We start from the raw sequence: 25221 nt of genomic DNA on the forward strand, positions 1-25221 counted from the left end.
TTTATTGTCACTAAGTTATCCCTGAAAACTTATCTGCCACAAGGTGGGGAGGGAAAACATTAAAAGAAAAACTAGTTGAGGAAGAAGCAAAGTTTTTCTTCTTGCTGCTTAGTTTTCTGTTTCAGCATAAAGAGCTACTTACAGCAAACAAGGAGGAAAAAAAGGAATTAGCAGGTGTGAAGTATTTCACATGCCCAAGGGACTAGTATACATGGCAAGCTCAACTCATTTAATTCTTAGAACCACTATGAAAGATAGGTGTTATAAATTCCAACAGATTAAACTGAGGCTCAAGAAGGTTAATAAATCTTCCCAAAGACATGCTAGACAGAGCAATTTATCCATTGTACCAAAATACTTCAGAGAACTAGGTGCTAGTGGCTCATACCCGTAATCCTAGGTACTCAGAAGCTGAGATCTATCAGGAAAGCCAGCCCGAGCAGGAAAGCCTGTGAGATTCTTTTTCCAATTAATCATCAAAAAGCCAGAAGTGGAGCTGTGGCTCACTCAAGTGGTAGAGTGCTAGCCTTGAGCAAAATAAGAAGCTCAGGGGTAGTATCCAGGCCGAGTTGAGTTCAAGTTCAGGAGTGGTGGAAAAAGACAGAGAGAGGGAGAGAGGGAGAAGAGAGAGAGAAAGAGGGGAGAGAGAAGGGGAGGGAGAGGGAGACAGAGAGGGAGAGAAGGAGGGAAGGAGGAAGGGAAGGAAAAGAAAAGAGAAAGAAAGACAGGAAGGAAGGAAGGAAGGAAGGAAGGAAGGAAGGAAACAGGAGAGGAGAGAAGGAGGAGAGGAGAATGGAGGGGATTCAAGGGGAGGGGAAGGAGAGGGAGAAAAGATACAGGGCCTAGAGACTTACTGGAGTAAATAATGGCTAACCAACCTGTTCTTCCCACACACACACACTCACACAGCCTATCCCTCTGCCAAAGAGAACGTATTAAAGTGGAGTAGATCCAGACAGTTGCTCCTCCAGCTCCCTAGCCACACCTACTATTATAATACATTCATTTAATACTAAGACTAAGGGAGATTTCTCAGAAGTCCATTCTTACCAGAGCAAACCAGAATCAAAACCACTGGGAACGAAATCTCTGAGACTCATTCATTCTCCCTAAGCAGATTGTTCATCACAAGACCCGGAGGCATAAGCAAGACCACTCCATTTCCCAGTAATTACTTTGCAACTTTAATAAGTTATGAGGGTTTCCATTAAAATTGAAATAGGAAAAGCTTGAAGCTTAAGAGTGTATCTTACAGAATGGTAATGTTAAATCTACACATAAAAAGATGTTAAAATATCTACATGTATCATATACATGTATTCACCCATATATATTGTTTCTTAAAAAGAAATATGAACCAAGCTATTAAAATCACCCTTTCATGATAAATTCCAGGGCATTTTCGTAACAAGAGTCAGACAGATTTTGTTTTCTACCACATAGTTCTATAAAAATAAACTGTCATCACAACACCCTTGTGGTAGTAAAAAGCCATATTTGCCTGCAGTTAAATCCAACAGCAGCTGCTCTATGGAAAAAGACGGCCCAATAATTGGCTTCTTTCACCTCTGTTAATCACGAACAAAAGTGTCATTCAGTTTCAAAATGGACAAAATGCTCCAATGGATGGTCAGCGAGCTGAGCCAATGGGGTGGAATAACAATAACCCTGTAGCATTTTCCTTTTTCCTTTTGTTTGGTCTTTCAAAGCCCTTAATTAAGACCTGTACAAAGCACCCCTACAGGCCTTTTTCAATGAGGCATTACACGCCTGTTTTCTTGTATTTAAAGAAAAAAAAATAGCAGGGATTTTCTGAAACACATTAAACAGAATACACAATTTCCATTTATTTGCAACTGAAATACTGTTAAAATTTTAGAGCTTAAATATTATCATCAGTAACAAAGCCAGTTCTCTGGTTTTCAGGCTTGGGGAGTGTAGAGTGAATGAAGGGTTGGTTTGGACAGAAGAAAGCAGGAGTCTGCACAAGGAAAGGAAATGCAAAACTCAGAAGTGTTGTTAAACCATTTCTCCAGAAATAAAACCATGAATAGCCATAACTTAGAGAGACCTAGATGGGTCTTTCAATTTCTCACTGGCACATACAAATGAAACAGCCAAACACATGAGATATTCTTAAAGCAAACGGCTAGACAACTGAAACAAAGGGCAATACAAGTTGGAATTGAGTCTGCTTCTGAGAAACTCCTTAAAAATCACAGAGAAAGATCCAGTAGTTTTACAATCTCTATAAGAACTCTGTCTAGTTCTAGAATTGATTTCTTTTTCTATCCTGACACGAACAAAGCTTCATATAATTAGAGTGGATAAGAATTGGAATGTCTAAGCTTTAAAAATATCCATAGCCTAATTAACTTTTCATTATTCAGTTTTCCTTTTGCACAGTTTTTTTTAAGGTTGTTGTGCTCACTTTTAAATGCTCTGAAATATAATCTTTCCGGGTTTTAGACAGTTCTGAAAATACTTACTTCTGCCCATAATTTGTCCTTCCCTCCCCCTCTCAAAATATCCTGAGTGACAGCTTAATGTGACAGCTTTCTAGCCACAATTCACCAAAGGGGAGTGGCAGGTAGGGTTCTCAGAGAACAAATACCTAACAAAGCCATCATTCTGGGGAGTTACTTTCAATCTGTCAATCCAATCCATCAAGTGGAATGTGCTCAACTATTCTCTTGTAAATGTGCTTATTTCAAACAAGGCAGAACTGGGCAGCTGCCCTGCAGAAGACTAAATGACCCAGCTCAAATGTCACCTCAGCAAAGCCTCCCCACTCCCCAAAGCAGAGTAAATTCCCGCTTCCTTGGGCTTCCACAGCCCTTTGTCCATTCCCCACAGGCACAGTCATACTGTGTGTATGCTATTTGTACTGGTTATGTTATCTCCACCACACGGTCGGTCAGCTATGAACATTGGTGAGCCAGTGTAGCAGGGGCAAGGGCACTGGTTCTGCAGTCAGACAGACTGGGTTCAAATCCTAACTAGAAATGATAAACCATCAAGTGCCAGGGGTTTATGCCAGTAATCCTAGCTACTAAGAAGGCTGAGATCTGAGGAAGCAAATCCCAGCAAGCAAAGTTTATGAGGCTTAAAAATCTCCAATTAGCCAGTAAAAAGCAGGAAGTAGAGGTGTGGCTCAAATGGTAGAGCGCCACCCTAGAGTAAAATAGCTAAGGGACAGCACCCAGAGCCCTGAGTTCAAGCCTCAAGACTAGAATGAAAAGGGGGTGGAGAGGGGGGGAGAGATTATAAGATTATAAACCTTGACTGTTAACATATAGTGACAATATATTTCACTAATGTACTTTTAAACTTTTTTTTTCCAGCTGTGGGCATGAATTCAGGGCCTGAGTGCTGTCCCCGAGCTTCTTTTGCTCAATGCTAGTGATCTACCAATTGAACTTCCAACTTTTTATTGGAGATAAGAGTCTCACAGACTTTCCTATCCTGGATGGCTTTGAACTGCAATCCTCAGATCTCAGCCTCCTGAGTAGCTAGAATTACAGGGTTGAGCCACTGGTGGATGGTATCCTTTTAAAACACTTTATGCAGCTACTGTCCCATCTTAAAATAAGAACAGGGACCTCTCTCAGAGTTGTGATAACCAAGTAAATTCACAAATGTGTTCTCTGAGCACCATTTCTGACACATGAAGAGCTTGGTACATGATAAAACAGGAAGCACAGCCCTTACCTTCATTTGCCCTACCCCATCCTCAATGTAGCTACAGATTGGGAAGTACAAAGTATAATCTTTGTTAAGCAAGTTAATTCATTGATACAATGTTGCCAAATAACTTTTTCTATATGCCTTCAATTTACTCCACAAGTAAAAAGTACCTAAACCTGGTACCAGTGGCTCATGCCTGTAATCCTACTTACTCAAGAAGCTGAGATCTGAGGATCACAGTTCAAAGTACAATACAGCAGTACTATGAGACTGTTATCTTCAAAAAAGACAGAAGTGGAGCTGTAACTCAAGCAGTAGAGTGTTAAATGCGGAACAAAAGAAGCTTACGGACAGTGCCCAAGTCCTGAGGTCAAGCCCCAGGACTGGCACCAAAAAAAAAAAAAAAGAAAGAAAGAAAAGGATGTTACTTACAAAGGACAAATAAAGGCAAGGGAAAAAAAAATATATATATATGCCAAGTAAGGCATGATTCTTGCCCTCAGACAACTTACAGATCATTTTCAGCATAAGAACCTAGTGATATGTCCGTCTCTTGTATTGATTGTTGATGTTATACTTTCCCAATGTATATGAGAATATTATCTTCAAATATTTTTTTAAATATCTGTAAAATCAAAGTATCTCATTTCACTAAAGGAAGACATGACAATATAGTTTAAGGATGTTATTTTATTATTTTATTGTCAGTGCTGGAGATAGAAACCACGGCCTCACTCGCTCAAGCTGTGCAAATATTCTACCCCTAAGCTACACCTTCCAATCTTATCTATAGTGTTATATTTAATATACCTCAATGAACCTTATACTTTTCTCAATTGTGCTCCACATTCATATAATACCACACATATGTGTGGCAGATCTCTACACTGGCTCTAAGATTATAGTTATTGCTCTCTGTAGCACTGTTAAGAGTCAAAACTACCAATCCATAAAATTAAAAAAATTGAGTCAGAAACAAGCATGTAGCAAAATCACTTTGCTTTCAAAATGCTTTAAAAAACAAAACAACAACAACAACAAAAACAATGTTACCATTAAATACAGGAATACATGATTAAATGTAACAGTTCTAATAAGCCCCATTTTAATAAAACCATAACTAAACTAAACTCTTGTGCAATTAGAATAAATCACTGTTTAGTTATTCAGCTAAAAAGAATCTGATCAGAACAAACTGACTTTCCCACACATTTGTTCACTGTCAACATTATTTTCTCAAAAACACACAAATTTCATGATAGTCTGAATTATACTTTAAAGGTACAAAAATACCCTTGCATTTGAAAGATTTACTGTATCCAATTATCCTTCCAGAAAGACAACAGACCAAGAAATGGGCTCTTTGTTATTTGCTTGCTTATTTATTTATTCATTTAATTTTCCTGGCCCTGGATTTGACCTCAGAGTCTTGTACTTGCCTAGCTTGCTTCCTTGGTGCTCTACCACTTGAGACATGCCTCTAGCTCAGTAGTTAGCTAGCTATTTTACTGTCTAGACTGTCTTTGAACAGTGATCCTCTTGATCTCTCAGACCTGTGAGTAGCTAGGATTAAAGGCTAGAGTCACATCTACCAGAAGAAATGAGGTCTTTAAATCAACCATTGTACCTAACCTCCTAGCCTTTTACCTATACCCTCACCGGGTTAAATACCAACACAAAATGTTTACTCCTTTGTTCCATGCAAATAAGGGAGAGGCTCGCCAAGCTGATTATAAAGAGGATAAATTAACAAAGCTGCAACAAAAACTCCATGTCTAGTCTTACTACCTTCATCTAAGAAAGACAATTCCATCTAGATAGTTATTGGCAAGCTGTAAAATACATCGCTAAGTTTCAAAAGGAAGAATTATGAATTTATTTTAGTTTCAAAATATTACAATATAACAAATCAATACAATCACCATGCAATGTTGAAAATGGTGGCATTTATGAGGAAAATGTTTAACCCAAGATACTACTAAAGAAATAAAGCAACAAACTTCTACAATAAGCTAATACTTTAAAAAAAAATAGGAGATATGGTAATCCCCAGGAGAGATACAGTAACACCTACTTACCCTCAGATTTGCTTTCTTAGTTTTTATTATGCATGCTCAACCAAAAATATTAATGGAAAAATTCCAGAAGTGACAAGTTCTTGAATTTTAAGTTGTGTGCCATTCTGTGCAGTGAAATCTCCTATTATCCTGTTCAATGTCACCCAGGATGTGAATCACCCCTTCATCCAGAAGATCACAAACCACTGGAAGTCACTTGGAAGCCACCAGTATTATCAGATTCACTGCTGAGAAGAAAAACCTTATTTTACTTAATAAGGGATCCAGAGCATGAGAAAAATGATGCTAGCAATTCTAGCATGCCAAAGAAAAGCCAGGAAGTACTTCCTTTAAGTGAAAAGCTGGAAGTTTTTGACCTTGAGTCAAGAACAAATCATTGGGGAGTTGGGGGGGGGAGAGGGGAAGGGATGGGAAGGGGAAACAAAGGAGGGGGCAACAATGCTTGATAAGAAATGTACTCATTACCTTGCCCATGTATTGTAACCCCTCTGTGTACGTATTTTCACAATAAACAAGAAAAAAAAAGAAAGAAAAAAAGAACAAATCATATGCTGAGGATGCTCACATCCATGGTAATGAATCTTCTATCTGTCAGACTGTAAAGAAATAAATGCTAGTTTTGTTGTTTGTACAGCCAACTACAGAAACTAAGGCACTGAGTACAAGGTTTTTTTGCTTTTTTTTGTTGTTGTTGTTTAAGATGAGAAAAGCACTGAGAATGTGAACATAGTACATCCAACCTCGGGGTCTTAGAACTTTTCCTCCAGAATGAGATGGCTACTGGATCACAGGAGGGTTTTAGTTTCTTATGCTACATTTTCTAACCAAGCTTTAAATAATTAGAATGATTATAAGTGCTCTATTACCTTCATCTTTTCATACTGTGTTCCTGACATTTCTTTCTTTCCAAAAAGTATGCTTAATCTTGGATTCCCCTCTCAAAAGATGATACTATTCAAGGTATAAATGTGCCAAGAAACCAAGTCCCTGGACATTTCTTAGGTTAGCAAGATGAGGTGGTATCTCAGAGGATTATGTCTTGTATGCACAGAAACTGAAAGGCAAAATCTACATAAAAGATCTCCCTCAGAAACATACTTATTTAGGCCTGATCCATCTGATATTCTACTCTCAAATAGTCCAGACACACACAAACCCCACTAACAGAATGGCATGCAAGTATGTTCATTGTCATTTCTAATCCTCTCTAACAAAAATGGAGTCAGTAATTGTTTGAAGAAATGGGAAGGGTTTAATTTTGAAAACCAGTGTCCAGGGCCTTAGAGTTAAAACTCTAAAATTACATTGTCAAAAAACAACACAAAACAACAACAACAAAAAGTGACACAGAACAAACCTTATAGCACATAAGACAAACAAAACTGGGTAGAATTAAACATTGCAGTTCTTCCTGGCAGAGCATTTTCTGAGGTTCTGGCTGAAAAATATACAATTCTATAAACACCCACTTGGAAAATCAAAACTTCTCATAATGTTACTGCAAAGAAAAAGGGAGCCCTTACTTTCAGATAGTTTCATTCGATTCTACCTTTATTCCTTGCTTCAGAGCTTTATATAGAATGCACTATATTTTAAAACGAAGTAAACCTAAATACTTCTTTGCCAACATCGCATCTAAATATGACCCTCCAGTTCACAGGAAAAAAAAAATCTAATGGCATAGCATGTAATGATCTAGCCTGCACGGTAACTAACTAGGAGTACATGTGATTGCCCTACAAAAACACTGCTGACAAATCCAAGTTTTTAGTATTCAACACTAACAAGTAGTTCTAAGAAGCAAAACTATGGTTTTAAGAGTCTAGTTTTTATGTCCACCATTGGCATATTTTTTCACTTAAAATAAGGAAATGTTAGATTTTAAGAGAGATTACTGTACAGAGGGCTGTGTTGTACAATTTAGTCATGAACAGCAACTTCAGACAAATGCTGCACTATGCTCCTCTAATGAAGAACCCCTACCAATCACCACTTAAGAACTGAGGTCCAAGTCACTGTGCCCAAGGTATAAATTATGGTCCAAAGACAGCTCCAGGCACTGCTGAGCTTGGAATTGCTTACTGAGCAACCATGTTGTTCCAAACAAACTAAATGTTTAAGAGGCTAAAGGGCAGTGGCAGCAATTATTAGAAGGAAATTTCTCACTAGGCCAGAAAGGAATAATTAAGTCTTTGCATGCTAAATCACATCACTGGGGTTAACAATGAAGTAATCAAGTGTAAATGGTGACAAAGCCCATCTATAGGAACTCATGAAAGGAAATTAAGGTTGTGGGCAATCTAAACTATTGTTGCTTAAATACCACAAAAAATTAGTCCCTAAAACTTTATTCATTCATCCTCTCTTTATACAAATGTGTGTGCTTTTTGTGGGAGGCCAGAGATTAGTTAATCTAGCAATTAAGACAAATATATTGAATCATCAGAAGTAAAACAACACTTGGCTACTAATTCACAGGCAGAGTACTCAGTAATGAGATATCTCTATAACAGGAGATGTGTGTGTGTGTGTATGTTCCACTCAAAAATATGAAGCACATTTAAATTATAAATCCAATGCATACTTTAGATACTGTATTCTTTCAAAACATAGAAGAGAATTTATACATGCCAGAGCATGTACACACACAGCCAGTGAGGAGTTAAGCTGGGGAAAAGATGGAGACTACTCATATAACCTTGCAACAATTCCTCAATCACAAATTAAATTTACATATGTTCTTGGGAGGAAAATAATGGTGACACTAAACTTAAAAAAGGTTCTGAGGCTGGGTGCTGGTGGCTTATACCTAATAATCCTAGCCATTCAGGAGGCTAAAATCTGTGTATAGCAGTTCAAAGGCATCTGAGGCAGGAAAGTCTGTGAGACTTATCTCTAATTAATCACCAAAAAATCAGAAGTGGAGCTGTAGTTCAAGTGGTAGAGCACCTAGCCTTTAGCAAAACGGTTCTGGGACAATGCTAAGGCCCTGAGATTAAGCCTCAGGATCAGCAGCACCAAGAAGAAGAAGAAGAAGAGGAAGAGGAAGAGGAGGAGGAGGAAGAAGAAGAAGAACAAGAACAAGAAAAAGAAGAAGAAGAGGAAGAGGAGGAGGAGGAGGAAGAAGAAGAAGAAGAGGAAGAAGAGGAGGAGGAGGAAGAAGAAGAAGAAGAGGAAGAAGAGGAAGAGGAGGAGGAGGAGGAAGAAGAGGAAGAAGAGGAAGAAGAAGAAGAAGAAGAAGAAAAGGAAGAGGAGGAAGAAGAAGAAGGAGGAGGAGGAGGAGGAATAAGAAGAGAAAGAGAAAAGAAGAGGGAGGGAGGAAGGGAGGAAGGGAAGGAAGGAAGGAAGGAAGGAAGGAAGGAAGGAAGGAAGGAAGGAAGGAAGAAAGGAAGGAAGGAAGGAAGTTCAGACTGAGACTTTGACTCACACACAGGTTGTAGTTCTTTTTTTTTTTTTTTGGGTCCGGTTGTGGGGCCTGAACTCTGGGCCTGGGCGCTGTCCCTCAGCTCTTCAGCTCAAGGCTAGCGCTCTACCACTTGAGCCACACTGCCACTTCCAGCTTTTTTCTTTTTGCTTATGTGGTGCTGAGGAATCGAACCCAGGGCCTCAAGCATACAAGACAAGCGCTCTACCACTGAGCCACCTTCCCAGCCCCTAGGTTGTAGTTCTTGAATCAAACATTCAGTTTCCCTATTTTATTTAAAGGGTGTAGTCAAGACTAAGGCTTTTCAGGACTCTAAAGTGATCATGTTTGTTTTTTGTTTTTGTTTTTTTGTTGGTCATGGGGCTTGAACTCTAGGCCTGGGTGCTGTCCTTGAGCTCTTCAGCTCAAGGCTCCACCACTAGAGCCACAAAACCACTCTGATTTTCTGATGGTTTATTGGAGATAAGAGTCTTATGGACTTTCCTGCCCAGGTTGGCTTTGAACTACAATCCTCAGATCTCAGCCTTCTAAGTAGCTAGGATTACAGTCATGAGCCAACGGTGCCTAGCTGATCGTTTCTGTTTTTATTCTCATTGCCTCATATGATTTAAAACTTACCAGAACTTGCAAACATACTACAATGAATTCCTGTATACCCAGCTTTCCCCAATGGTGGCATCTTACATAACCATGCTATATCAGCTACATGGAGAAGTTCCTCTTTGTACAGATATTTACTAAAAGAGAAGCCTTCATCAGATTTCATTATTTTGTCACATATGCACTCATTTCTTAAATTATTTTTTTAGATTCATGGACAACCATAAGAAACTGCTCCATGGCCATGAAGAAATTCCATCCCACTACACAGTATAGTCACACCCATCTCCAACGTGAGCCACTACTACTAAGTCACTGAAGCTTTGCCCTTTGTAGAGTCCTACATCTAGAATCAGACAGCCTTTAGAGATTGGATTTTATCACTTACTTTTACTCAGTGGATTGTTCCTTTATTGCTGTCTAGTACTGCATTACTTGTATATACCAGTTTATCCTGCTATATGCAATTTAATTCATTTTATGTTTTAATTAAATTGTCATTATTGGGTGGAGGGGAACTTTAAAGTCATATTTGTATTGTTTAAAATGGACCTGTATTCCATATTATAGATAAAATCCATAGTGCCCATCTATAAATGGACTTTTTCCTTTTCTTTCTTTCTTTCTTTTTCTTTCTTTCTCTCTCTCTTCCTCCCTCCCTCCCTCTCCCCTCTCTCTTTCTTTCTTCCTTTCTTTCTTCTTTCCTTCTTTCTTTTTCTTTCTCTCTCTCTTCCTCCCTTCCTCCCTCCCTCCCTCCCTTCCTCCCTCCCTCTCTCTCTCTCTCTCTTTCTCTCTCTCTTTCTTTCTTTCTTTCTTTCTCCTTCTTCCTTTTTTACTTGTTGGTTGTGGAGCTTAAACTCAGGGCCTAAGTACTGTCCCTGAGCTGCTTTGTGCCCAAGGCTAGCACTCTACCACTTGAGCCAAAGCACCACTTCCAGTCTTTGAGTGGGTTAATTGGAGATAAGAGTCTCTCTGGGGGCTGGGAAGTTGGCTCAGTGGTAGAGTGCTTGCCTTGCATGCATGAGGCCCTGGGTTCGATTCCTCAGCACCACATAAATAGAAAAGAATGGAAGTAGTGCTGTGGCTCAAGCGCTAGCCTTGAGCTGAAGAGCTGAGGGGCAGCACCCAGGCCCAGAGTTCAGGCCCTACGTCGGACAAAAAAAAAAAAAGTCGCTCTGCTCAGGCTGACTTCCAACCATGATCCTCAGATCTCAGCTTCCTGAGTAGTTAGGATTACAGGCATGAGCCACCGCACCCACCTTATCACCACTTTCTTAAGCCCTTGCAGACTACCCCTATTAGCAAACTCCTTCTGAATTCTGAATTATTTTCCTTAATGGTATTTTATACTACTTGATATTATAATTTATTTTACTTATTTGCTTATTTATTATGTACTATCATTCTCATCTCATCCCTTCATCCCTTTAGAGACACAAAATAGCCTCTAGTTCTGTGTCCCCTGCACCAAAACTAGCTTCTAACATGCAAGACATTGAAGATGTTGAACAAATTAATTTTTAAAATAAAGGTTAAGTAACTCTTACTTTCAAGTTCAAAGACGATTGTGTTTGTAAGTCACTAAATGTATATTTTCAGTCCTCAAAAAAAAGTTAACTGGATAAAATTATTCATAGTAGACCTTTTCATTCACTATCATACTAATGGGTGGCTATGCTGTTAACAAAATGCTGGATCCGTAAAAGACTGAAAAGACAAGAAAGAAGCACAAGAAAGTTTATTATCTGACAGGCACAAGCAAGACAAGTCTTAAAAGTCTTGTTAAATATTAAGCATTACACAGTTGTAGAGAGAACCATTTTTTCTAATCACACTACTTCTGCTTATTTCCAACATACACCAAAGGGTTACAGATTCTGGACAAGTCATAGAATAAATGTAACAGGATTTCTCCCCTATGAATGGAAGATTTAAGCCAAATCAACTATTTCCTATTGACTCTTAAGAGAAATACACTAAGAAGGGAGAGAAGATCTGAATCAACAAAAATTTGGTGTTACAATTTATGTAATTAGAAGGTTTAGCAAATAAGAAATAACTATTCTGTCTACAAGCTTGTCAGTGTAAAAATATGCCCTAGAAGCACATAGACTTCATGACTTTGCTGATAGCACACAGGTAAGTTTTAGGTCCAGAAGACGACCTGTAAGATCCCTTCCTACTCTACATTCTAATACAGGACTACACTTTAGGCAAAGGACCAAACAGACTTAAAATCTCCAGAATAAATCTCATCTATAAGATGAATATTTCCTACCAAAACAGGCAACATACATGAACACTTACTCATAGATAGAGCACTGAAGCATACAGTTGTACAACTCTCTCTACTAAATAATTCTGCTTTTAAAACCCCCAACACCCTCTCTATAAAACCTCACTTCTTACTTGTGCTAATAGCTCTCCCCTTCCCCCATACAGTTTCTCCATTTCTAAAATAAGGAGAAGGCTATTGGGAGGATTAATAGATACCACATGTAAAACATTCACTTAATGCTTGGCACTCAATAACATTATTATTAGCATCTAGGCTAATAACGAGATGATGGTGATTTATCTGAAAGGCAAGACAAACCATAAAGCAATTCCTGATGAAAAAAGCAACCTAAGTGAAAGGAAAAAAGCAAAAGTTTCCAGAAGACCAACCTCAGCAATCACCAAGCCACTGACTCTCCTGGATAGAGCTGGCTATTACTAATACATTGAAATTGTGGCCACAGACGTAATCATGAATAGCCCTACTGCTAAAGGGGGAAAAGAGTGTACAGATCCAAATAGGAACGCATGAAGTCTGTAAAATATTAACAGCTTAATAAACATCAGCTCACACTATCAACAAACACAGTGTTCAAGTCAACTAAAAAGTACCAACTAAATTAATAGCAAGTTAACTAAATGAAATGCCTTAGGGGGAAAAAGGGCTCCTGGGTGATTCACTTTTATGCTGACTTCCCTATAAAAACATCTTCAACAGGAGAGGCAGGAAATTCCAGTGAGTGAAAAGAGGCAGCTATATGGAAGCCATCAAACTGCACACTTGGCTTTTTAATCTTCAAGGTTTTGCTTTAAAGAAGCACATTCAGAAAATTGCTGGAGAAATAGAAAAGCAAACCCACTAAGAGATCTGATCCTCACATAACACAAAAATGAATTCAAAAAAAAAAAGGAAAAGAAACTAAAAGCATATGACTGATGCTTTCCGGACATGGAATAAAGCACCATTAAATAATGAAGGCTTTTTGTTGGTTATTGTTCAGTTAACAAGTCTTCTAGGTATTTTAGTTTTAGTTTTCTCCTTTTTTTTCTTTCAAATGTCTAATTGGTGCATATCAATTGTACAAAATAATGGGTTTTGATGTGATTTTTTTATACACGCATTTAACATACTTTGATCATACTCACACACTTCCAATTCTGGTCAACTGTCAAACATGCAAGCAAACTGTATAAAGAGATGAAGAAACCTAAAAATACAGAGTACCAAGACTTCCAGACCAATTACCACCCACTAACTGTGGGATGTTTGAGCAAATTACTTAATCCTGTCAAATCTCAGTTTTCTCAGCTATAAAATGGGAACATGCCACAGACCCAGAATAGTTATTATGGAAATTATAGTCAGCACACAGGGACCAGGCCTCATATGCAAAGCAGATCCAGACATTCCTCACCAAATCCTTGTGTTTTTTGAATCAGGTTTTCCATATACACACACCCTAACAGCTCAAAGATTTTTCACTGCATAAAGAATGCTTCACATGAGATCACAGTAGACACTACATGGTATCACTTTAATGATTGGGAATAAAAAAGGAAGCTAATAATTCTACTCTTCTACAAGTACAGACTTTGCAACAACATCAATTTTAATAGGTTCTGTTAATACTACGTGTGCTGTTAACAATATATTGAGTCTGCAGGTAATTGGTGATAATAAACTTCACTACAGTTCTAAAACATTAAAATTGAGATCCAGCTTTTCTTATAAACATATACTTAACCACATGACTCAATATCCAGGTATTTGTACAAGCAAAATAAAAACTTGTCCTTATATAAAAACTCCATGTGAATATTTACACTGCCTTTATTTGTAATTGCTCCAAATTGGAAAAAAGACAAAATGTCCACAAAATGACAGATATCCATACAAGGAGAGTGGATATTGCATGTTGACATATGCAACACTATGGCAGAATCTTACATGCAATTCAGTAAATTAAAAAGCCACCACAAAAGACTACATTCTGTTTCATTCCATTTATATGGCTTTCTGATAAAGGCAAACCTATGCAAAGTGGCAGGCTCAATCCAGCGATGGTGTGAAGCGAGGGGTGGTAAAATGGCTGAACTACCAAAGTGCACAAGGAAATATGGGTGAGTAATGAAAACATTCTAAATGTTGACAATGACATTGGTGATTTCCTTTGACTATACACATATCTAAGATCAGAGAACTGTACATTAATAGTTACCGTAAACTTTAATATAGGGAAATTTCCCCATGAATTCATAGTTAGGAGCCAGTTAAAGGAAGAAGGGACATCCAATATTACATCATTTATATCAAAATAAGGGAAAAAAATTTAAGGGCTGGGGGTGGGGCCGGGGGAGGAAGAACTTCAAGAAGTTTCATTTGTAAAGGATCATAAAATAGAAAATTTAACCTACCAAGTCAACAAATTTCTTCTTTTGGCAGTATTGGAGGTTGAATTCAAAGTCTTAGCCTTGTTACATGAGCACTAAACCCCCTAAGCCATACCTCCAGCCCTGAGTCAACAAATTTAAAAAAAAAAATACTATCATCAAGAACTACTTGTATGAGAAAATGTTAAAGGCAATCATTCTTTTAATTAGCTTACTTTAGTTATACAGGAAGAGATCTCATTTCTATGTAAAGGCAATAATTTCTATTAGCAAGTATGTCTGAGTAATGACACCAAGCACCATTTATATATATTTATAATAAATATATATTCAAATATATATTTAAATATCTAAATAAATGATTGCATCTGGAATTAAATAATCAACAGGAGACCACTTCCTATAAAAGTCATGAATCTTCTCCATACCCCCTCCCTCTTTCTCTACTGTATGACATGTCACCTGCGATGATGCCATGGGGTTATTCTTTAACACAGAATAAGACCTGAAAAAGACAGAAAGTAACTTGACCCTCTTTTCTGTGTTCTTGCTCATCTCCAGTCATACCTGCCAAGAAACCTCCACACTATAGATTCAGATGGCACAATGCAAAGCCTTTGATACTAGTAGAAGCTCCATAGTATGCAAAAAAACAGCTGGAAAGACCAACAGTACTATTAGGGCTAGCATGAGAATGATGAGTTGATCTCTTTCTGTAGACTGACAAGAAGATAAACATAAAGGCAGACAAATCCTTGAGGCATGTTCTTCTGGGAATCAAGCAACTGCATTCCCTATATGTACTACATACCAAATCTGAAAGATCAGCACCTGAATGCCCAAACATGCATACACATACACAAACACACACACATTCACCCATATGTGTATACATGTGCGTGTACACACACATGCACACACATGCATGTACGTACACACACACACACACACACACACACATAAATTCCTTCTGGTGAAGTATGCGATTAAGTAGGAAACATCAACATAGAAAGCAAACTATATAAAACTGAAGTCAATCTGACTTTGGAAACTGACTCATCCAAAATACAGAATTTCCTTTCCTCAGAAGGTAATAGGACTTTGGAAAGCACAAACTGATGACTATCAGCAGAGCATATGGTGAGTACACAAATCTGCCAGCCTACCATGAAGTATGAAGCCTTCTGCTGCCTGCCCTCACAGCCCCAGACTCTGTTTGTAAAGGATAGGAATGAAATATTCCATATGTTTTCTTTGTCAGTGACATGGCTATTGAAAGCAAGGCCAGGGTAGTCTCCCTGCTGAGGGACTGGGCCAAGCTATTCATGTGTGTAACCAGGCAGATGTCAAGATGGTAATGGGAAAAACATCCCGAACTTTTTTTTTCTTTTAAGAGAGATGCAAGGTACAAAATACACAATTCTATTTGAACCATTCAGTTAATCTAAGTAGGTGGTGGGCACTACTTCCACTGTGAGCTGCTGTTCTGGCCTTTATTAAATCAGGTCTGAAACAGAATCCCCAAAAAATGGGTTTTGGTGTTTTGTTTTGTTTTTTCAATTTCTGACAGATTCAAGTGCCAGAAACTAGGGCTGTAGCTCAGTGGTAGAGCATGCTTTTATTAGCATGTCAATAAAAAGTAAGAATGCCAAAACATTTTAGAAATATGACAAATTTTAAAGAAAGAATATGGGTGATAAAAACCACTTTTAAGAAATTAGCACTTTCATCCAGAGAACATGAGCATTACTGCCCAATGTAAATAAACATAGATAGACCTAGAAACTAGTAAAATACTACTTCCAAAATACTTAGGAGGAAAGTTCTTATATAATCAGAATCGTTCTAGAAAAAGAATCGACAGGAAGAAATAAAAATGGGGCTAACTTGTCAATCTTAGAAACATCTTACCCATCTCCAAGTTGGAAAGAAGGAAAGCAAACTACGGTAGGTCCGAGGGGGAATCTGAACCCCCAAAGTTAGTTACTATTTTTTTTTTATCAGAAGTCTAGCTGTACTGAACATGGTAACAGGAGAAATACTGTGTCCCTCTCTTAGGACAATACCTAGTCACTTACCCAGCCTTCTCAGGAAAGCAACACCAGGTAGCACTGCCTGTAAGAAGCTGTATGGGAACACCTGTAAGGTGGTATCTTTCTAAAATGAATGTAGTACTGCTTATCCAGTAGAATCATTATGGATTTCTAAACGAGACACCTGCTAGTCTTTTTCTTCATTAGTCCCTAATGAAGACTCAAACAGTTGTTGACCCTCCTATACCTGCAAAAACCTCCGGTTCCGAATTGAACATCAGAAATGCTTAGGTATTACTTAAACAAATGACAACAACCTGGGTCCTAACTGCATCAAGAGGTCAGGCAGAAAAGAGTTTCTAGGATGATCTAGGATGGCCCTGCTTTTTCAGAAGGGATACCTGAAACCTGGAGTGGCTAAGTAACTTGCCTAAGCTCTAGAACACCTTTCTGAGTTTGAGGAGTCCTGATGCTTTGTGGCACATTTGTACTAGTAATAATAATGACTTTTTAAAATCTGATCACAAAATATACCTATAATAGAAGAACGAGAAGTCAATAGTGAAATTAAAAATAATAATAAAGCCATGGATTGAATAACCTTAGAGAACTGAAGACTAAGAAGAATATTTTCTTTTTCTCTGTAAGAAAATAGAAAGAAAGCCAGGCACCGATGGCTCACACCTGTAATACTAGCTACTCAGGAGGCTGAGATCTGAGGAGTAGTTCAAAGCCAGCCCAGGGAAGGAAAGTCCATGAGACTTATCTCCAATAAACCACCAGAAAACTGGAAGTGGCACTGTGGCTTAAGTGATAGAGCACTAGCCTTGAGCTGAAGAGCTAAGAGATAGTGCCCAGGCCCAGAGTTCAAGACCCATGACAAAGAAAGAAAGAAAGCAAGAAAAAAAGAGAGAAAGAGAGAGAGAAAGAAAGAAAGAAGAAAGGAGAGCAAGAAAGAAAGAAAGAAAGATTCAAAGGATCTGAACTAACAGAAATAGAAAAAGGAGGGAAACTGGGATTATACCAAACTGCTAAATATCAGTTAATTAAGCCCATGATAACATGTTAGTAATTTTTTTTTTTTTTTGTCGGTCATGGGGCTTGAACTCTGGGCCTGGGCGCTGTCCCTCAGCTCTTAGCTCAAGGAAACTGCTCTACCACTTGAACCACAGTGCCACTTCCAGTTTTCTGGTGGTTAATTGGAGATAGGAGTCTCACGGTCTTTCCTGCCCGGGCTGGCTTTGAACCATGATCCTCAGATCTCAGCCTCCTGAGTAGCTAGGATTACAGGCGTGAGCCACCAGCGCCCGGCTATGTTAGTAAAATATTTTACATAGGAAATTCCCTTAATATTTTCTTCTTAGGAAAGGAAAACAAATTAACTGCGAGATCTGTGACAATTTCAATTTACACGCAGTAAGGGGGGGCTGAGGCGAGGTGTTAAAGAAAACCCAAATGACAATCATGGCATTTAGAAAATACAAACAATGGATTGATTTTGTACCTAAAACAGAAAGCTGAGGAGCATACAAACAGTTTTTATTTATTTGTATTACCCCTAAGTAATTAGACAAAGGGATTTCAAATAAACACAGCATAGGAACCATCTTTAAGTATGTCCAAAGGAGCAAAGTTGATATTATTTTTCGCTTCCCCAACTAATGAATAAACAATAACAGACCTGAGGATCCAGTTAGTCCAGAGACAAAGCTTTTTCATTCTCTGGAGATTTCTCCTGTAAGAAGGCTCTCAGCTTTGGCACACAGTGGCAGTCTAGAATGGACTGCACACCTGGAGTCTTCACTCTCCTAAAAACATCAGGCGGGACGTACCCTTCATGCATTATATAGTTTCTTCAAGGGCTTTCCACCCAGAAAGCATATCCCTTAGGCAAATGGGGAAAAACCCATACGTTAATCAACATCATAGCCCAATCACAAGGGTTTCAGAGAATGCCAGCTTGGAAAGAAACACACCTTCCAATCTGCACCTTTAAAACCAGAACCATGAAGATTGCAGGAATGTTTTAATTCCCTTCACATGAAAACAGCTCTAATCAAGCTCTTTAGGGCAGCTTGGATGTCAACACATCTACTAAATTACTCCATCGTGGATGGCTAGAGCCCCACAAGGGAACTGAAAGCCTCTAAGGGGAGTAGAGACTGAGAGCTGAAGCAGTCGGAGACGCATTCCTCAGCCAGGCCTAGAACAGCTCCAAGGTAAAGGAATCATCTCTGGGCCAAATTCATGTCACTGTGATGAGAAGGAAAATAATGTTCCCAACCTTAATGTGAAAAATACAAAGACAATGGAGAAAATATAACCTCTGATTTTCTGTATATGGAGTTTGATAATCTGATTCAAATTCGAAAATACATCATTGTCTGGTGCAGTATTTCCATCCTTCCAATGTTCAACTTTATTTTTTAAACTCAGGTTTTTTGAAAAAAAAAAAAAAAACACATATTGCAACATTCTCCCGGTATAAAAATAACACAATTCACAGGAGGTTAACATAGTAGCATCACGAATTTGAGGCCATCTGAAGCTACATAGCAAGATTTTGTCAAAAGAACCAAAGTGAAAAAGAAAAGAGCAAAAGAATAAGGAAGACGTTAGACTCAAATGACTGACATCTATAATTTTAGCCACTCAGGAGACTAAGATCTGAAGATCACCATTTAAAGGTAGCTAAGGCAGCAAAGTCCATGAAACTTGTATCTCCAATGAACCAGCAAAAAGCTGGAAATGGAGGTATAGGTCAAATGAGAATTCCAAGCTTGCATGCATAGTGTAAGGCCCTGAGTTCAAGTCCCAGTACCAAGAAAAAAGGAGGCAGACGAAGAAGAAGAGAAGGAGGAGGAGGAATACAAAAGACAACTAGCAAAGGGGATTGTAAGACTTTTACCTATCTTTACTTCAAACAGGCTTAATATGAAGGACAAAGAGTCATTAAATGTCTTGTAGTCTATCAAGAAAAAAACCTCTTCCCCGTGTTTTCTCACTAGCAGACAAGAGATTAAGCTGGGATCTAAACATATACCCAGCTGCCTCCCAAAATATCTATAGTTTACTTTTCCTTGCAAGGATATTCTTATATTCCATGGGACAACATGTGACCCACAAAAGCATGCTTCAATGTTTTCCCTTAAGACCTTTTAGGACAAGAAGTTAAGAAACATTTTTTTAAAAAAACTTTAACGTTCATTTCTTGGATCTAGACAATTAACAAAGACATTTCCCAAATTTCAGCCACTCACATCTAAAATAATAGATTATGCAAAATACTGACATGGGGGGTACTTTTTTTTAAGGATTAAAATATGTCATGGTACAAGAGCAACTCTTAGAGACTAAATATAAGCAACCCAAACACGGGGGTTTTAAGTGCCTGGATGTGGCATCAGAATACTTTAGACACTTCATCTAGCTAAAAACAGCCCAGCTATACTCAAAGTTTAACAAATATTTATCTATGTGTGGGTGAATGTAGGGTATGATACTACCCACATACACTGTGCTATTTAAAAAAGGGTATTGGAGACGAACTTGTTAAGCACTTCAGAAAGCGGTCTATCATCGTCTATCATATAGTAAGATTGATTTCAAATCTGTTTTTATATTTTCACTGTTTTAGACAATAGAGCTGGCATTTGGCATATAATCTGACCATTAGCTGCTCAAAAAGCGCAAAAGAAAGGGCAAGAGGAGGCAGATTAGACATTGTGTAAGTGTACCAATTTAAGCATTTTAAAATATCTTCAATAAAGCTTCATACACACACACACACACACACACACACACACACACACACATCCATTTGCTTCACTAGCTAGGAAAGAAAGGAAAAAGTTATCTATGTTTTTTTATGTATCAAATAGGGAAGCTTTGACTTGGCTACAAACTAGGCTACAAGATGATTAAAGAGCAAGCGAGGTAACATATTTCTATACCTAAAAAACTTGAGGTCTACTTTTACAAATGAAAAGAGAAAAGCTGTCATCAAGACGGCTTCTATTGGATGTGGTGGTGCTTGCCTGTAAGCCCATCACTCAGTGGACGAGGCAGGGGGATTGGGAGTTGGAGGCTGGCCAGTGTGGGCTACATAGAAAGAACTTGCCTTGGAAAAATAAAAACAAAAACAAGCAAACAAAGGAACTCTAAACTGGACTTGTTACATCTCTTTAAGGTTAAAGGCACATTTGGCAGAGTTTAACTTTTAATACAAGTAGGGCAACAGACACTGGGCTTTAATGGATATTTAATCATCTAGTCCAATGTCTGTTATTTACAAATACGAAAAATGAGGCTAATAGAGAAGGAACAACCAAGGAGAACACAAACTATAATCCAACCTACAAGCTATCAATGCATTCCCCCATTTAAAGATGACTAAAGTAAGAACCTGAGCGACAGACAGACTGACAGAGACAGAATCCAAGAAAATGCCTAAACTTGCCTGGATCCACCTACTAATACACATCTTTGATCTCTCCTGAGAGATTAAGTTGTCACACGTTACCTTAACAATTCTAATGTGAAGAGCCAAGTGCCCGGACATTAAATACTTGTGATACCGTGACAGCCACAGCACATAGTTCAACTGGAAATCATAAAATAGTATTGGCTACTGCAAGCCTTAAGGAACATAGAACAAATGAATTATTGGTTCAAGTCCTAAATACTAGTCCAGTCAAATCCAGCACATTCTTGTTCTTTGAGACAAGAGTTCCCCATTCAATAGAAACATTCTGGTAGAACTGGACAGCTGGCTGAGGATATAGCTCTATGCATGAGAGTGCTTGCTTAGCATGCACAAGACCCTCAGGCCTTTGGCTCAAAATACACAATAAATAGAAATCAATAAAAACAAATTTAAAAGAAACCCCCAGTCAGTGAGAGTAGCTTCTTAGTTTTACAGTTGAGGAAGCCAAAGCCCTGAAGGGATGGGCATGTGACTCACTCTCAAAGTCGGTCCTGTGAATTATTGACAGATCTGGAACCCAGCTCCCCATGCTTTCTCAGGGGAAATGCTATTTCCTCTCAGGTATCTAAAGATAACCCACTGGCTCACTAGATTGCAAAATAAAGGATCTATACTGAAAGATGTTCATATATTCTCCTTACTTTGAAGTTCACTTACATACAAAATAAACACATCACTACAATAGCACGTAACAGTTCTGAAATCACAATATCTCCAATCTCCACTAGCAATAAAGTACAAATATTTGGCCATTGATTATTGAGCTGACCTACCAGAAAATACACAGTTGATACTGGAAAATATTTAAGAAAATAATTTCAAATGATACCAGTAAAAGGAGAAAGGTGTTTGGTACATTAGGAAGGAGGAAGAAGAGGAGGAGGAGGAGGACTACAATGACAAATGACAACGACGACGACGATGACATATTTGGGAAAGAATCTGAAATGGTGCTTGCAAAAGAAGAAAAAGCAACTGATTATTTTAAAACACTTCAAAGCCCTTCAGGTATGATTAATTCCATAGGAAAAGCTTGATAACCTGCTCCAGTACAGGATAAAAACAGTGAAGGTTTGAGCGATTATGACTAATTATGTGGAAGCAAGGACATTGAGTAACTTTTTGTACAGTATCCAAATTACTGAAACAGAGAGATTTTATTTTCCAAGTGTTAAGCCATACCCACAGGAAACAAGTAAGGCTATTCTACCCTAGCAAAGTGCCTCAGCTACTCATGCATTCTGCAACAAGTCTCCATGGCAAATTTCCTAACACACACTTCTAAATACAAAGAAAACTCCTCCAAGTGAGTGGTAATAAATAGGCTTGTGTGACTTCAAGTAAAAGAATATTCTGCTAACTCCTGGTATCTTTTCATGAGAAGATCTTAACATTAGTGTCACTTTGCCATCCTAAAAACTGTACAAAATCATAGAACTTCTAGAAGCAAGAAGCACCCTCAGAGATGATCTAGGCAATCCAACTGCTTTATTTTTTTAAAAAGTGAAACTCTCACACACCAAATAAAAAGTAGAATGACTTGCCCAAGGCCACACAATTACCCAGTGGTGAGGAAAAGACTGGGATCCAGGAAGCCACAGAAACAGCCTCTGTAATCTTAAATTTATGTGCCAGGTACAATGTAGGATAAAACAACAACAACAACAACAACAACAAAAAAGCTTGTGCTCCAGGTTCCCGACAGATTTTATGCAGCCTCATATCCAACTATGTGACTTCATTTCTTTCTCCCCTCAGTTTTGAAATGCAAATGATTAAAACTGGCCTTATTACCATTCACCTGGGAATAACCTTGAAGTGTCTGGATATGACAAAATTGGGATTTTAATTTTATTAAGATCACTTCCTTGAACAAGCTTCTGCACGAATTGTGACAAGAGGTGACATAATCATAATCAGGTCCAGCAAATATGCAGGAAGTCCTGCAGTCATTCTGAAAATTTACATGTGCCTGGTCCCCAGACTTAGGTAACACTGCTTGCAGCAGAAAATGGTTTTGACTGACAAGTTTAAAAATGCCTACACTAGAAGAAGCGAGTCTCTAATTTTAGGGGTCTTTTCAAAGAGGGCCGAAAAGCTAAATACTAAGAATATTGTATTTGACAATCTCCTAAAATTGACAATCTGTCCTGAGACCTCCCAAGCAGGATATGCACACTCACATACACACAAACAGACAAACACACACACATACACATACATACGTGGGCGGTGAAAAGCAGTATCATTTGAGAAAGTACTATTACTTATGAACAGGAACTTTCTTTCCTAGGATATAGCATTTCACTGCCTCCAGGGAGGTTTCTCTTCGTGCTGCCAGCTGCTCTCCAGAGAAGCATGCTCTCTCATTGAAAACGTGACATTTCTTTCTGCTTTTAGGTACTAATGTAAAACAGGCCTTTTTCTTTACAGGACAACTATACTCATTAAATGTGGAGGAATCTGCTACACAAGGTCTTTACAACTGGCCTAAATGGTAGAATTATGATTCTCTATTATATAGACAACCTTATCAGAGGTTCAGGTAAAGTCACATCTCTGCCTGAATTCCCTTTTAAAAAAAAAGTTTCTAAAGTTTTTAGGACAAAGGAAAAACTACCCTACTACTTCTATCCAGTCCTTCTTTCCTCAACCTTCCCCACTCCTGTATTGGACCTTTGTGAATAGTATGCTCCGCACTGTAAAGTTAACTTTTTTGGTGAAAAGTTAAATTCCATCAACACTGAAGGAAAATGACTTCAAATGTGTGACTTCTTTACAAAATGGGGTTGGGGGGGGGGAGAAAGAGGGGAGCTTGGGTTGAAGAATAAAATAAAACAGGTTCCAGGACAACAGGCCTCAACGTTCATTAACCACAATCTGAGATCAGTCTGTCACCCTCCACCTAGAGATACAGCAAGTGTCCCACCTGCCTAAAAGGAGTTTCCTCACAGGGTCTATTCCTCTTAAAACTAAGAGGTCTTGTTCAGTAGCATTAAGGTAAAAGGAATTCCCTTTACCCAAGTGTCTCCCAGACCCCTTCCTCTTTCAAACACCTCTTTCACTCTTCCTGATTTAATCAGTCCACCAGCCACACAGCGCGAGGAGGAAGAAGGAGAGCGCAAAGCAGTCCGGGCACTAAACTACGCTATTCTTTCTGTATGGGTGGCTTTTGCCAACATCACCTCCAATACCTACTTTCAGATTCTGTCTTTTCTGGGGGGACCGTTGAACCTCTCAGGTCTCTGAAGACAGAGAGTTTTTGAAGTCAGAACCATGTGAGTGACTTGCCCCATCTCAGACAACTCAATGTTCTGCTGGTTCAGGTATGGCACACGACAGCTGCCCACCTTGCAGACAGCACTGCGCACATGCGCTGCCAGCTTCCTTTTCCAGCACCCAGCTCGGTGCTCCCCAGCTCAGCACTCCTGCTTTAAAAGGCCTGGTTGAATCAAAGGAGTATGTTCACCAAGAGAAGCCTGTAATTTCCCCTCCGTCCTTTTCCCTGGTGTTCGGCGGCCCCAGAGCCCTGGACGTCTGGAAGCGATTCCAGAGAGGGATCTGGGCCAGGGTGCCAGGCTGCAAACGGCCAGGTGGAGGCCAAAACTGAAAGGCGGGTCTCCCAAGGTACAGGTGTTTTCTTCTCCCCCGCCCCCTAACCCCCCCACCCCCAGCCCAAGACCCCGGGGATTCCAGGTGCGCCCAGCGATCCACCCTGGGTCTGCAAACTTGGGGCCAAGTTCTCGGCGCCCTCCTGGCCTGGGGCTAAAGATCCCCCCCCCATATCCCCAGTCCATCAGAGAACTGCGGCAGAAGGCAGGTCGGGCGAAAAGGTTTGCTCGGGGACACGCGGTCCACATCCCTCCCTCCTTCTGGGCCCTAAACACACCGGGCCGGGTCAACGATCGCCACCCCCCCGCGCCCCCGAAAAGTCTGAGAAAGAGGAAGCTCCTCGCGGACCCGGCCAGGGAAAGTTTGGAAAGGGTGTCAATCCCCCCCCCCCATCCACACAGCTGATCCGCGACCCTAGGGCCCTGGGGTGGGTGGCTGGAGAGGGGTGGGCCACTGGCTCCACCCCGCGCGGTGACCCTCCACCCCACAGCTCAGCCGCCCCGGTACTCACAGCGCTTGGGTGAAGGCGCTGAGCCCCTCGGGCACGGCCGTCAAGCCCTTCCCGGAGCAATCCACCCGACGGTCGCCGTCGCAGCTGCAGGGCGCCGCGCAGTGAGGCGGCGCCGCGCCGCT

The 25221-nt window shown here is 39.4% G+C and overlaps 1 protein-coding gene across 1 annotated transcript in view; it reads right to left on the minus strand.

The window, feature by feature from the left end:
• Lgr4 (leucine-rich repeat containing G protein-coupled receptor 4) overlaps positions 1 to 25221 on the minus strand; it is a 103451-nt gene that overhangs the window by 77647 nt on the left and 583 nt on the right. The window contains 1 exon segment of the mRNA XM_013019547.1: positions 25100 to 25219. Within this exon segment, the coding sequence (XP_012875001.1) occupies positions 25100 to 25219 (120 nt within the window).

Source organism: Dipodomys ordii, unplaced genomic scaffold, assembly GCF_000151885.1.
Source record: "Dipodomys ordii isolate 6190 unplaced genomic scaffold, Dord_2.0 Scaffold46, whole genome shotgun sequence".
In the NCBI taxonomy this organism is placed as follows: domain Eukaryota; kingdom Metazoa; phylum Chordata; class Mammalia; order Rodentia; family Heteromyidae; genus Dipodomys; species Dipodomys ordii.